We start from the raw sequence: 16096 nt of genomic DNA, 5'->3' as shown, positions 1-16096 counted from the left end.
CATTGGCCTATATGTGTTGATTTCACCTAATAGTATTCTATTCTTCGGATACTCAAACCTTCTCATATACAATATGTTTCGATTAGTTTATTGTTTTAAAGTAATCTGTAGTTCAGTGGATTGAACTCAGAGGGACGCTGTTGGTTAGTGTGTTGCAGTTTTAAAGCAGATTTGCAGCAGTACTTCCCCCATCATCTCGATATATTGGAGAGAGAGAGAGCCGCACTCAGAGCGCACAGTCCGGTTACAGAGAACACTGAGCACGGAGACTCCGATATTGGATTCTTTTGTTCCAGAGAGACTGATTATTGGCAGAGAATTGTGCTATTTTCTGAACGTACTTTTAACGGAACACTGCAAATTGTTTAATGGATTATATGGTGTTTATGGTTTCATTGTGAAAAGGATATGTCGAACAGAACAATGACACGGCAAGTACTGTTGTTTATCTCGATCCTCTCTCTCAGTTCAGTGCACGGGCAGGTCAGTTACTCCATTCCAGAGGAAATGGCGAAAGGCTCTTTAGTCGGTAACATCGCGCAGGATTTGGGTTTAGATATCAAAAGACTGAAATCAGGTAAAGCTCGTATTTATACTGGAGACAGCGCAGAATACATCGAGTTGAATACAGAAAGGGGAGTGCTCTTTATCAAGGAAAGAATAGACCGTGAAGCGTTGTGTGGAGAGACGACGCCATGCGCTTTACACCATCAAATTCTACTTGAAAACCCATTGGAATTTTACAGCTTAACGATTGAGATCACAGACATCAATGATAATTCACCGGGTTTCAAAAAGAATGAAATGGAATTCGAAATAAGTGAGTCATCACAGCCCGGAGCTAGGTTCGTTTTGGATAGAGCAGTTGATAATGACGTTGGTGTGAATGACCTGCAGAGCTACACCCTAAAACCAACCGATAATTTCATATTAAAATCACACATTTTACCTGACGGTAGTAAAAATGTGGAAATGGTCTTGCAGACGCCTCTAGACCGAGAGAAACAGGAGCAGATATCGCTGATTTTGACAGCAGTAGATGGAGGAGAGCCTCAGCTATCAGGAACAATGCGGATAATCATCACTGTACTAGACGCCAATGATAATGCACCTGTCTGTTCCCAAGCCGTTTACAAGGCCAGTGTAACCGAGAACGCGCCTAAAGGCACCATTGTAGCTACAGTAAGCGCGACTGATGCTGATCAAGACTCATACGGAAAAGTTACATATTCTATGTCAAACATCGTCGAAGGCGGTGCTGAATTATTTGAAGTTGATGATGATGACGGTGTAGTGAGTCTATTAGGAAATATTGATTACGAAAGAATGAAAAAATATCAAATTGAAATTCAAGCAAGAGACGCCGGAGGACTCATAGATTCTTGCAAAGTAATCGTCGATGTTTCTGATTTAAATGATAACAAACCAATCATTAATATTATGTCTAAGACAAATGCAATATTCGAAGATTCTGTGTCTGGCACAGTTGTAACAATTATCAATGTTCAAGACTCAGACTCGGGTGATAATGGTAAAGTAGAGTGTTCCATAAATGAAAACATTCCATTTACAATTAAATCAACGTCGAATCATTTCTATAGCTTAGTAACTGACAGCGAATTGGACCGAGAGAGAGCCTCTGAGTATAACATCAGTGTGACGTGCTCTGATGAGGGCGTGCCCTCGCTCTCCAGCAGCGTCACTCTCACCTTACAGATATCAGATGTGAATGACAACGCGCCTGTCTTTGAGAGGAGCTCATATGAGGCCTACATTATAGAAAACAACACACCTGGCCACTCTATATTCACAGTGAAAGCCAGAGACGATGACTGGAAACAGAATGCCCGTGTTTCTTACATACTGGAGGACTCCTCGGTTAACGGAGTGCCCATCTCCTCATATGTGTCCGTTAGTGCTGATAGTGGAGTCATCCATGCAGTGCGCTCTTTTGACTACGAGCAGATCAAGGATTTCCAGTTCCGCGTAAAAGCGCAGGATGGAGGCTCCCCTCCTCTCAGTAGCAATGTGACTGTGAAAATAATGATCCAGGACCAGAATGACAACGCGCCTCAGGTTCTGTACCCAGTCCAGACTAGCAGCTCTCTGGTGGCTGAAATCGTGCCTCGTTCAGCAGATGTTGGCTATCTTGTGACTAAAGTGGTGGCTGTTGATGTGGACTCTGGACAGAATGCCTGGCTCTCTTATAAACTGCAGAAAGCGACAGACAGGGCGCTATTTGAAGTGGGCTTACAGAATGGGGAAATAAGAACTGTACGCCAAGTCAATGATAAAGATGCTGTGAAACAAAGGCTCACTGTTGTTGTGGAGGACAATGGGCAGCCCTCTCGTTCAGCTACAGTCAATGTTAACGTGGCGGTGGCGGACAGCTTCCCTGAAGTGCTCTCGGAGTTCACTGACTTTACGCACGACAAGGAGTACAATGAGAATCTGACTTTTTACTTAGTCTTGGCTTTGGCTGTAGTCTCATTTTTGTTTATCACGTGTTTAGTGGTTATCATATCAGTGAAAATATACAGATGGAGACAGTCTCGCATCCTCTATCATTCCAATCTCCCGGTTATTCCGTATTATCCACCGCGTTACGCTGACACTTTGGGGACAGGAACTCTACAGCACGTGTACAATTACGAGGTGTGCAGAACGACTGACTCCAGAAAGAGTGACTGTCAGTTCGCCAGACCCTGTAGTCAGAACGTACTGATAATGGACCCCAGTTCTACAGGGACGATGCAGCGGATTCAGAACGAAAATAACATCCTGGATGAACCAGACTCCCCAATAGAGGTCTGTTAGATTAGAGATATTATATTTTCCATAAAACTATATGTTTCATGTGTCTGTCTAAATGCATCGGCGATTTTATCTGTTTAAAATCTAGTCTGTTTCGTACCTGGGGACTTTCCATGGTCAGAAATGCTCTTCCTTCTACATGTGGGGCCATTTCAGCACCATGGTCATGGACAGCGGCTTTTGGCAAATAGCGTTTATTTCAATGCTTAGCAAATAGTTTCCTATTGTAGAATATTTTCATGCAATGTGTATTTTACTGGACCTTGTGTGTTAATATCTCACTGACTTTGTTTTGTCATATTTACATTCGCTTAGTTGTTGATATAAGAACAATACGGTATTTTATCGTTTGTAAACTGACACCTTAAGTATGTTGTAATGTTTTAATTTTATGTAGTGGAGTCCATTGAACTCAGAGGGACGCTGTTGGTCAGTGTGTTACAATTTTAGAGCAGATTTGCAGCAGTACCTCCCCCATCATCTCGGTATATTAGAGAGAAAGACCCGTACAGGGCGCGCAGTCGGGGTTGCAGGGAACACTAAACACTGTGACTCAGGGCTGCGATTCTTTTGTTCAACCTTGTTGGATTTTGGGACATTTTTTTAACGTTTTGCACTGGAAACCAGTGGAATATTACAGACTTCTATCCGGATTATAACGTTTGTGTTGTTTGATATCGCAGAGAAAATGTCGGACAGAACAATGACACGGCAAGTACTGTTGTTTATCTCGATCCTCTCTCTCAGTTCAGTGAACGGGCAGGTCAGTTACTCCATTCCAGAGGAAATGGCGACAGGCTCTTTAGTCGGTAACATCGCGCAGGATTTGGGTTTAGATATCAAAAGACTGAAATCAGGTAAAGCTCGTATTTATACTGGAAACAGCGCAGAATACATCGAGTTGAATAAAGAAAGGGGAGTTCTCCTTATCAGAGAGAGAATAGACCGTGAAGCTCTCTGCGGACAGACGACGCCTTGTGCACTGGATTTTCAGATTTCTCTTGAAAACCCGATGGAATTGTACCCGGTAACTGTTGAGATCACAGATATAAACGATAATGCTCCCAGTTTTAAAAAGGCTGAAAGAAGAGTGGAAATCAGTGAGTCGGCGGTGATTGGCTCTAAATTTGTGTTAGAGAAAGCAGTAGATCCAGACATTGGTTTAAACGGTCTCCAAACCTACTCGCTGAAACCCACAGATAATTTTATTCTGAAATTACATAGTCAGGCCGACGGAAGTAAAAAGGTAGAGATGGTTTTACAGAAACCTTTAGATAGAGAGAAACAGGAGCATATGTCGCTGTTGTTAACTGCTTTGGATGGAGGCAAGCCTCAAATGTCTGGGACAATGCAGATACACGTAACCGTGTTAGATGCAAACGACAATGCGCCGGTTTTTACCAAAACAGTTTATATGGCAACAATAACAGAGAATTCACAAAAAGGAACGGTTGTCACTACAGTTAGTGCTTCTGATGCAGACAAAGGCACAAATGGTGAAGTGTCCTATCTAATTTCGAATGGTATGGACAGTGGTTCAGAATTGTTTCATATAAATGCAGATGGGGTTTTGATATTAGATGGCCCAATTGATTATGAAAAAGCCAGAAATTATCAGATTGATATAGAAGCAATAGACAGTGGAGGCCTTTCAGACTCAAGTAAAATAATAATTTATGTCATTGACGTGAATGACAATAGTGCTCTTATTAATTTGATTTCCATGTCCGGTTCAATACCAGAGGATTCCCGTCTGAACACAGTAATAGCTATGATGAGCGTGAACGACCCTGATTCAGAAAATAATGGTAAAGTTCACTGTGGCATAAATGAGAACGTCCCATTCACTATTAAATCAACATCTAACGCCTTTTACAGTCTAATAACGGATAGCGACTTGGACCGAGAGAGAGCCTCTGAGTATAACATCAGTGTGACCTGCTCTGATGAGGGAGTGCCCTCGCTATCCAGCAGCGTCACTCTCACCTTACAGATATCAGATGTGAATGACAACGCGCCTGTCTTTGAGAGGAGCTCATATGAGGCCTACATTATAGAAAACAACACACCGGGCCTCTCCATATTCACAGTGAAAGCCAGAGACGCTGACTGGAACCAGAATGCCCGTGTTTCTTACATACTGGAGGACTCCTCGATTAACGGAGTTCCCGTCTCCTCATATGTGTCCGTTAGTGCTGATGGTGGAGTCATCCATGCAGTGCGCTCTTTTGACTACGAGCACATCAAGGATTTTCAGTTTCACGTAAAAGCGCAGGATGGAGGCTCTCCTCCTCTCAATAGCAATGTGACTGTGAAAATAATGATCCAGGACCAGAACGACAACGCGCCTCAGGTTCTGTACCCAGTCCAGACTACCAGCTCTCTGGTAGCTGAAATGGTGCCTCGTTCTGCAGATGTTGGCTATCTTGTGACTAAAGTGGTGGCTGTTGATGTGGACTCTGGACAGAATGCTTGGCTCTCGTATAAACTGCAGAAAGCGACAGACAGGGCGCTGTTTGAAGTGGGCTTACAGAATGGGGAAATAAGAACTATACGCCAAGTCAATGATAAAGATGCTGTGAAACAAAGGCTCACTGTTGTAGTGGAGGACAATGGGCAGCCCTCTCGTTCAGCTACAGTCAATGTTAACGTGGCGGTGGCGGACAGCTTCCCTGAAGTGCTCTCGGAGTTCACTGACTTTACGCACGACAAGGAATACAATGACAACCTGACTTTTTACTTAGTCTTGGCTTTGGCTGTAGTCTCATTTCTGTTCATCACATGTTTAGTGGTTATTATATCAGTGAAAATATACAGATGGAGACAGTCTCGCATCCTCTATCATTCCAATCTCCCGGTTATTCCGTATTATCCACCGCGTTATGCAGACACTTTGGGGACAGGAACTCTACAGCACGTGTACAATTACGAGGTGTGCAGAACGACTGACTCCAGAAAGAGTGACTGTCAGTTCGCCAGACCCTGTAGTCAGAACGTACTGATAATGGACCCCAGTTCTACAGGGACGATGCAGCGGATGCAGAACGAACAGAACATCCTGGATGAGCCAGACTCCCCAATAGAGGTCTGTTATATTTAAATAATTTAAATTTTCCCTGAAACTGTATGTTTCATATACACTGCTCAAAAAAATAAAGGGAACACTAAAATAACACACCCTAGATCTGAATGAATAAAATATTCTTATTAAATACTTTTTTCTTTACATAGTTGAATGTGCTGACAACAACATCACACAAAAATTATCAATGGAAATCAAATGTATCAACCCATGGAGGTCTGGATTTGGAGTCACACTCAAAATTAAAGTGGAAAACCACACTACAGGTTGATCCAGCTTTGATGTAATGTCCTTAAAACAAGTCAAAATGAGTCTCAGTAGTGTGTGTGGCCTCCACGTGCCCTTATGACCTCCCTACAACGCCTGGGCATGCTCCTGATGAGGTGGCAGATGGTCTCCTGAGGGATCTCCTCTCAGACCTGGACTAAAGCATCCGCCAACTCCTGGACAGTCTGTGGTGCAACGTGGCATTGGTGGATGGAGCGAGACATGATGTTCCAGATGTGCTCAATTGGATTCAGGTCTGGGGAACGGGCGGGCCAGTCCATAGCATCAATGCCTTCCTCTTGCAGGAACTGCTGACACACTCCAGCCACATGAGGTCTAGCATTGTCTTGCATTAGGAGGAACCCAGGGCCAACCGCACCAGCATATGGTCTCACAAGGGGTCTGAGTATCTCATCTCGGTACCTAATGACAGTCAGGCTACCTCTGGCGAGCACATGGGGGGCTGTGCGGCCCCCCAAAGAAATGCCACCCCACACCATGACTGACCCACCGCCAAACCGGTCATGCTGGAGGATGTTGCAGGCAGCAGAACGTTCTCCACGGCGTCTCCAGACTCTGTCACGTCTGTCACATGTGCTCAGTGTGAACCTGCTTTCATCTGTGAAGAGCACAGGGCGCCAGTGGCGAATTTGCCAATCTTGGTGTTCTCTGGCAAATGCCAAACATCCTGCACGGTGTTGGGATGTAAGCACAACCTCCACCTGTGGACATCGGGCCCACATACCACCCTCATGGAGTCTGTTACTGACCGTTTGAGCAGACACATGCACATTTGTGGCCTACTGGAGGTCATTTTTCAGGGCTCTGGCAGTGCTCCTCCTTGCACAAAGGCGGAGGTAGCGGTCCTGCTGCTGGGCTTGTTGCCCTCCTACGGCCTCCTCCACGTCTCCTGATGTACTGGCCTGTCTCCTGGTAGCGCCTCCATGCTCTGGACACTACGCAGACAGACACAGCAAACCTGCTTGCCACATCTCTCATTGATGTTCCATCCTGGATGAGCTGCACTACCTGAGCCACTTGTGTGGGTTGTAGACTCCGTCTCATGCTACCACTACAGTGAATGCACTGCCAGCATTCAAAAGTGACCAAAACATCAGCCAGGAAGCATAGGAACTGAGAAGTGGTCTGTGGTCCCCACCTGCAGAACCACTCCTTTATTGGGGGTGTCTTGTTAATTGCCTATAATTTCCACCTGTTGTCTATTCCATTTGCACAACAGCATGTGAAATGTATTGTCAATCAGTGTTGCTTCCTAAGTGGACAGTTTGATTTTACAGAAGTGTGATTGACTTGGAGTTAAATTGTGTTGTTTAAGTGTTCCCTTTATTTTTTTGAGCAGTGTATGTCTATATGTAGGCTATCGGTGATTTTACCTGTTTGAAATCAAGTCTGTGTACCTGGCAAGTTTCCATGGTCATAAATGCTCCATATTCCACTAATATGTGGTCATTTCAGCACCACGGCCATGGACAGCGGTGGTTTGCAAATAATCTGTATTTCAATCAGTGAGCCTGCAGTTTTCTAAAGTAGAAGTTTCACTCAACGTGTATTATCTTTAGACCTTGTTTGTTCACATCTCATTGACAAACTGGTTTTCATGTATCATTAATACATTGGCCTGTTTGTGTTGTTAGCATAGTTGTACTGTGTTTTATAGTTTGGAGACTCAAACTTTCTCAAGTGTGTTCGAATATATATATTTTTTCAGTATATCAGTAGTTCAGTGGTTTGAACTCAGAGGGACGCTGTTGGTTAGTGTGTTGCAGCTTCATAGCAAATGTGTCGCAGTCCTTCCCCCATCATCTCGATATATTAGACAGAGACAGAGCGGCACACAGAGCGCACAGTCCGGTTTACAGAGAACACTAATACTAAGATACAGAGCTGCCATTCTCTTGTTCCAAAATGGTTTATTGTTGAGTCGTTTACCTTTGATGTTTTGAACTAGAAACGAATGCAATATTACTGACTTCTTTACGGATTGTATAACCTGCTTGTTGTTTCATGGTGAAGGGAAAATATCGGACAGAACAATGACACGGCAAGTACTGTTGTTTATCTCGGTCCTCTCTCTCAGTTCAGTGCACGGGCAGGTCAGTTACTCCATTCCGGAGGAAATGGCGACAGGCTCTTTAATCGGTAACATAGCGCAGGATTTGGGTTTAGATATAAAAAGATTGAAATCAGGTAAAGCTCGTATTTATACTGGGGACAGCGCAGAATACATCGAGTTGAATAAAGAAAGGGGAGTTCTCCTTATCAGAGAGAGAATAGACCGTGAAGCGCTCTGCGGACAGACGACGCCTTGCGCACTGCATTTTCAAATTATTTTAGAAAATCCCATGGAATTCTTTCGAGTAACTGTTGAGATTACAGATGTAAACGATAATTATCCTAGTTTTAAAAAGAACGAGAGACGTTTTGAAATTAGTGAAACCGCTGTGACTGGCTCTACGTTTATGCTGGAGAGGGCGATGGATCCTGACGTTGATGTTAACGGTCTCCAGAGCTACATCCTTAAACCCACTGCTAATTTTCAGTTAAAACTAAAAAATCAACCTGACGGGAGTAAAAAAGTAGAGATGGTTTTACAGAAACCTTTAGATCGAGAGAAACAGGAGCAGATATCTTTAGTCTTAACCGCACTCGATGGAGGTGAGCCTCAGTTGTCTGGAACAGTGCAGATACACGTCATTGTATTAGATGCGAACGACAATGCCCCGATTTTTACGCAGGAGATATACAAAGCAACCGTTGTTGAAAATTCGCCGAAAGGAACCTTGATGACAAAAGTCAGCGCATCTGACGCGGATAAAGGATCAAATAGTGTCGTTAGCTATTCTTTGTCCAGCAGTACTGATCTGTTTGAGTTAGACAGCGACAGTGGTGAACTTAGACTCATTGGTCAAATCGATTATGAAAAAGCTAAACATTATCAAATGTTTATTGAGGCAATGGATGAGGGAGGACTATCCGATTCTAGTAAAATAATCATCGATATTATTGACGTCAACGACAACAGTCCCGTTATTAATATAATGTCAAAGTCTAGTTCAATAGCTGAGGACTCAAGCCCAAATATGGTTATAGCTATGATCAACGTTAACGATCCGGACTCTGACCACAACGGTCAAGTAAACTGTGGGATAAATGAAAATATTCCCTTCACCATTAAATCTACATCTAATAAATTCTATAGCCTTGTAACTGACAGTGACTTGGACCGAGAGAGAGTCTCTGAGTATAACATCAGTGTGACCTGCTCTGATGAGGGTGTGCCCTCGCTCTCCAGCAGCGTCACTCTCACCTTACAGATATCAGATGTGAATGACAACGCGCCTGTCTTTGAGAGGAGCTCATATGAGGCCTACATTATAGAAAACAACACACCGGGCCTCTCTATATTCACAGTGAAAGCCAGAGACGCTGACTGGAACCAGAATGCCCGTGTTTCTTACATACTGGAGGACTCCTCGGTTAACGGAGTGCCCGTTTCCTCATATGTGTCCGTTAGTGCTGATAGTGGAGTCATCCATGCAGTGCGCTCTTTTGACTACGAGCACATCAAGGATTTCCAGTTCCGCGTAAAAGCGCAGGATGGAGGCTCCCCTCCTCTCAGTAGCAATGTGACTGTGAAAATAATGATCCAGGACCAGAATGACAACGCGCCTCAGGTTCTGTACCCAGTCCAGACTAGCAGCTCTCTGGTGGCTGAAATGGTGCCTCGTTCAGCAGATGTTGGCTATCTTGTGACTAAAGTGGTGGCTGTTGATCTGGACTCTGGACAGAATGCTTGGCTCTCGTATAAACTACAGAAAGTGACAGACCGAGCGCTGTTTGAAGTGGGCTTACAGAATGGGGAAATAAGAACTATACGCCAAGTCAATGATAAAGATGCTGTGAAACAAAGGCTTGTTGTTGTAGTGGAGGACAACGGGCAGCCCTCTCGTTCAGCTACAGTCAATGTTAACGTGGCGGTGGCGGACAGCTTCCCTGAAGTGCTCTCGGAGTTCACTGACTTTACGCACGACAAGGAGTACAATGACAACCTGACTTTTTACTTAGTCTTGGCTTTGGCTGTAGTCTCATTTCTGTTCATCACGTGTTTAGTGGTTATCATATCAGTGAAAATATACAGATGGAGACAGTCTCGTGTCCTCTATCATTCCAATCTCCCGGTTATTCCGTATTATCCACCACGTTACGCAGACACTTTGGGGACAGGAACTCTACAGCACGTGTACAATTACGAGGTGTGCAGGACGACTGACTCCAGAAAGAGTGACTGTCAGTTCGCCAGACCCTGTAGTCAGAACGTACTGATAATAGACCCCAGTTCTACAGGGACGATGCAGCGGATGCAGAACGAGAAGAACATCCTGGATGAACCAGACTCCCCACTAGAGGTTGGTGTTAATGAAAATGATTTGTACTATTTACTCAAGTGTTCTTGGTAACAGCCTTTACGATGGTCTGAAATTCGTCATATGCCGGTTGCATTTTCAGATCGCCTTCTCGTGTCCTTCTCAGCACCAAGGCTGTGGACAGCGCCGTTTTTCTTTCATTGCGCTCCAGTGAGATTTTCATTCAAACGTAAAAGTGTGATGTAGAACTAAAGTCAGAGAAGGTTCCCACTGCATAATTCACATCTACACGAGTGTGTCAATATTTTCCCGCTTGTCTAGAACAATTTAAATCTATTTTGAGCAACGACTGATAGGCCTATGTACTTTCAGTGTGTTATGTTGGTGACATGATTCAAGTGAAGGCGTGTTACTATTTGACTCCGTGGTAACATTCAATCGGCCTACCTCACTCACGTTCATCTCATCATACTCCTCTGATGTAGTGTGTTATCATTTATTTTAGATTCTGCATTAGCTTCTTGTTTAATATTTCATGCAATTTGCTTGCCATAGGATATGCTTTGTGATGTTACTGTAACTTAATAGAAAGCTGAAGCATGTCAGAGTATATATGGCATTCGATTTCAATTGACAGTGATGAGAATTAAGGTCGTGTAATGTTTGATATTTTCTGTCAGTGGGCTAATTTAAACTTGAAATTGCCATTGTTGACTGGAAATACCTCTATACATTTTCTTGAATTCATTTTGTGTAGTTCCTTGCATTGAACTCAAAGGGCCGCTGTTGGTCAGTGTGTTGCAGTTTTAGAGCAGATTTGCAGCAGTACCTCCCCCATCATCTCGATATGTTAGAGAGAGAAAGAGCCCCACGCAGAGCGCACAGTCCGGGTTATAGAGAACACTAAAGCACGGAGACAGCAGCCTGAGATTCCTTTGTTCCAGAATTGTGCATTTCTTTGTCAATTACCTTTGATGTTTTCAACTGGAAAACTAATGGAATATTGCAGTCTGTTTTACGGATTATAACCTGCTTGTGGTTTCATGGTGAAGGGAAAATGTCGGACAGAACGATGACACGGCAAGTACTGTTGTTTATCTCGGTCCTCTCTCTCAGTTCAGTGCACGGGCAGGTCAGTTATTCCATTCCAGAGGAAATGGCGACAGGCTCTTTAGTCGGTAACATCGCGCAGGATTTGGGTTTAGATATAAAAAGATTGAAATCAGGTAAAGCTCGTATTTATACTGGAGACAGCGCAGAATACATCGAGTTGAATAAAGAAAGGGGAGTTCTCCTTATCAGAGAGAGAATAGACCGTGAAGCGCTCTGCGGACAGACGACGCCTTGCGCCCTTGATTTTCAAATGATTTTAGAGAATCCAATGGAATTATATACAATAACGATTGAGATCACAGATATAAACGATAACGCTCCCAGTTTTGGAAAAAGTGAAATGAAATTTGAGATTAGTGAAATTGCAGGTACCGGAGCCAGATTTATGCTGGAGAGGGCAGTGGATTCTGATGTTGGTGATAACGGTCTTCAAACCTACGCCCTTAAACCCACTGATCACTTTAAATTACAACTGAAAAACCAGCCAGACGGTAGTAAAAAGGTAGAGATGGTTTTACAGAAGCCAATAGATCGAGAGGAACAAGAAAATATTAAATTAGTGTTAACAGCAATGGATGGAGGCGAGCCTAAAATGACTGGAACGCTGCAAATCCATGTCACAGTACAAGACGCGAATGACAATGCTCCGGTTTTTACCCAGGAGATTTACAAAGCCACGGTTGTGGAGAATTCTCCTAAAGGAGCCGTGTTAACTACTGTCAGTGCATCTGATGCGGACAAGTGGTCTAATAGTCTTGTTACCTACTCTTCATCAAGTGGCACCGCCGGTGTATCGGATTTGTTTGAGTTAGACCATGACAGCGGCGAATTGAAATTGATTGGTCATATAGATTATGAAAAACAAAAACATTATCAAATATTTATTGAGGCAAAAGATCAGGGAGGTCTGTCAGACTCAAGTAAAATAATTATAGATGTTAGTGACATGAATGATAATAGTCCTGTTATCAATTTGATTTCCAAATCAAGTTCAATACCAGAGGATTCCAGTCCGAACACAGTAATAGCTATGATGAGCGTGAACGACCCTGATTCAGAAAGTAATGGTAAAGTTCACTGTGGCATGAATGAGAACGTCCCATTCACTATTAAATCAACATCTAACGCCTTTTACAGTCTAGTAACGGATAGCGACTTGGACCGAGAGAGAGCCTCTGAGTATAACATCAGTGTGACCTGCTCTGATGAGGGAGTGCCCTCGCTCTCCAGCAGCGTCACTCTCACCTTACAGATATCAGATGTGAATGACAACGCGCCTGTCTTTGAGAGGAGCTCATATGAGGCCTACATTATAGAAAACAACACACCGGGCCTCTCTATATTCACAGTGAAAGCCAGTGACGTTGACTGGAACCAGAATGCCCGTGTTTCTTACATACTGGAGGACTCCTCGATTAACGGAGTTCCCGTCTCCTCATATGTGTCCGTTAGTGCTGATAGTGGAGTCATCCATGCAGTGCGCTCTTTTGACTACGAGCACATCAAGGATTTCCAATTCCGCGTAAAAGCGCAGGATGGAGGCTCCCCTTCTCTCAGTAGCAATGTGACTGTGAAAATAATGGTCCAGGACCAGAACGACAACGCGCCTCAGGTTCTGTACCCAGTCCAGACTAGCAGCTCTCTGGTGGCTGAAATGGTGCCTCGTTCAGCAGATGTTGGCTATCTTGTGACTAAAGTGGTGGCTGTTGATGTGGACTCTGGACAGAATGCCTGGCTCTCTTATAAACTGCAGAAAGCGACAGACAGGGCGCTGTTTGAAGTGGGTTTACAGAATGGGGAAATAAGAACTATACGCCAAGTCAATGATAAAGATGCTGTGAAACAAAGGCTCACTGTCGTAGTGGAGGACAACGGGCAGCCCTCTCGTTCAGCTACAGTCAATGTTAACGTGGCAGTGGCGGACAGCTTCCCTGAAGTGCTCTCGGAGTTCACTGACTTTACGCACGACAAGGAGTACAATGACAACCTGACTTTTTACTTAGTCTTGGCTTTGGCTGTAGTCTCTTTTTTCTTTATTGTGTCCATCATAGCCATCCTGTCAGTGAAATGCTACAGATGGAGACGTGAGCGCATGTTTTACAAATCCAACGGGAATCTCCCAGTTATTCCGTATTACCCGCCCCTTTACGCTGACGTCGGTGGCACTGGGACACTGCGACACGTATATAATTACGAGGTATGTGGAACTACTGACTCCAGAAAGAGTGATATGAAATACGTCAGACCTTGCAGTCAGAGCATCATTAGTCTGGACCGAACTCAGACACTCCCCCACGCGCAGAGGGACACACTGATCAATGCTAATGAGGATAACCAGGTGAGCATGATCAACTGATAATGATCAACTGATAACCTCAGAATATGAAGGATGTCACTGATTCTCATTTCATATCCTTACACTTCAATGATTTCAAATATATATTCAATAATTGGCTGCAAAGAGATCTTTCTATACTTGGGAGAGTACTTCTGTCCAAGGCAGAGGGACTGTCTCGTTTTGTGTACTCATTCATTATCGTTATGTGTAAATCCTGCTACTTGTAAAGAGATCAATAAGACCTTTCTTGACTTCATCTGGAAAAATAAGTCTCACCGCCTAAAAAAGTCTTAGAAGTGTTGGATTTTGTTGACATAAATAACACTTTCAAGATAAACTGGTTGAAAAGATGTTTGATCAATACTGATTCAATATGGTATTTCATTCCAAATAATGTGTTTAATAAGTTGGGAGGGCTTCAATTTTTACTGAAATGTAATTATATTCCTGAAAGAGTACCTGCTAAATTGACTAGGTTTCACCAACAATCTTTAGTGGCCTGAAAAATATGTGTCCTGCACAATTTTTCCCCACATAAAGCTCTTTTGTGGAATAATTAAGACATAACTGTAAGGAATAAGTCATTGTTCCAGCTGGCATGAGAGGAATATTGACTTTGTTCTTGATGTTTTCAACAACAAGGACAATATTCTCACATATGAACAGTTTATAACAATGAAAGAGTTTCCAATACCTTTCAGAGAGTTTATTTATGTGATCAGTGGCCTAACTACACTAGTGAAAACTCATCTTAGCTTTGGTAATGATCACAAAGTTGATCCAGAACTCAGATTGGAAGGCGTGGGCTTACTTGAGAAATCTCATTGTAATAAATATATAAGACAAATGATTCATTCACAAAAAGAAAAAAAACACACAATGATTTCACAAGCAAATGTTACTATGCTTCTGTTGCCCTGTGGTTATATTTCAAATATTGAGCAGTGGGCTTCGCTCTAGAATGTCTGAACTGTGTTTCCTATGGATTTGTTTAGTTCAACTCTCTGACAGCTTTCCGTTATGATCATGCCAGTATTGCGAATTCAGTGATAGTGTATAATGGCCTAATTGTAACCAGCATACAGTTCATGCTCAATAACCACCAGTTACTGTGTTGTGCATAACAGCTCATACATAAAAGTAAATGGTCACTGTCATCATGCCTTTATAATAGTGCCTACGTATTTGGTTTTTGAATATGCGTATATTACGCATGGTTGGCGAGCATATGTGCTTTGCATATTCTGTGTGTACTTTACACTCCTGAACTCAGAGGGCCGCTGTTGGTCAATGTGTTGCAGATTTGCAGTAGTACCTCCCCCATCATCTCGATATATTGGAGAGAGAAAGCGCTGAGAAAGCGAGATATTATTTTTAGCGCGGAAACTAATGGAATAATACAGAGTTCTTTACGGATTATAATATGTGTGTTGTTTGATATCGTTGAGAAAATGTCGGACAGAACAATGACACGGCAAGTACTGTTGTTTATCTCGGTCCTCTCTCTCAGTTCAGTGAACGGGCAGGTCAGTTACGCCATTCCAGAGGAAATGGCGAAAGGCTCTTTAATCCGTAACATGGCACAGGATTTGGGTTCAGATATTAAACTACATAAATCAGGCGTAGCTCGTATTCATACTGGAGAGAGCGTAGAACACACCGAGTTAAAGAATGAAAGAGGAGTTCTCCTTATCAAAGAGAGACTAGACGGTGAAGCGCTCTGTGGACAGATAACGCCTTCACACATCGTTGTGGAGCAGTGATGATTTGAGCATGTGTATCTTGGTGGGGAAAACTCCCCAACGTTTTTTTAGACTCATGCCAGCAAAGCCACCACACAACAAAATACTAAACAATACATTATTTGCACTATAGCGGTGACAAACGGTGCCTACAATCTGTTGGGGCCTACGTAAAGCTGTCCCAACAGCAGGGCTTTCTTTTCAGCACCATGTTTTGAATCCTTACCACTGTTACACCTGGCTATCAGCGGAGCCTTGTCTGGCAGCGAAACAGTTCATTCTGCCTCATTTACTGCCTTTAAAAAAAACATAGCTGATATGTCTGACTTGCTTAAACAAATGTGGTTTCTACTGA

The 16096-nt window shown here is 43.3% G+C and overlaps 1 protein-coding gene across 32 annotated transcripts in view; it reads left to right on the top strand.

Annotated features, from left to right (window-relative positions):
• LOC109864681 (protocadherin gamma-C5) overlaps positions 1-16096 on the top strand; it is a 186029-nt gene that overhangs the window by 87994 nt on the left and 81939 nt on the right. Inside the window, exon 1 of one of the 32 annotated variants that reach the window (XM_031798537.1) lies at positions 158-2808. The exons of 25 other annotated variants lie outside the window; for them this stretch is intronic. In XM_031798537.1, the coding sequence (XP_031654397.1) occupies positions 409-2808 (2400 nt within the window). In that variant the 5' untranslated portion in view covers positions 158-408. Of the gene's footprint in view, positions 1-157; positions 2809-3204; positions 5900-8002; positions 10591-11427; positions 14000-16096 lie in introns of those variants that run through there. 6 more of the 32 variants (XM_031798545.1, XM_031798540.1, XM_031798546.1 and 3 more) reach the window with 6 other exon arrangements.

This window comes from Oncorhynchus kisutch, linkage group LG19, assembly GCF_002021735.2.
Source record: "Oncorhynchus kisutch isolate 150728-3 linkage group LG19, Okis_V2, whole genome shotgun sequence".
NCBI classification, from domain to species: domain Eukaryota; kingdom Metazoa; phylum Chordata; class Actinopteri; order Salmoniformes; family Salmonidae; genus Oncorhynchus; species Oncorhynchus kisutch.
This window is presented reverse-complemented; position numbering and strand designations above follow the sequence as displayed.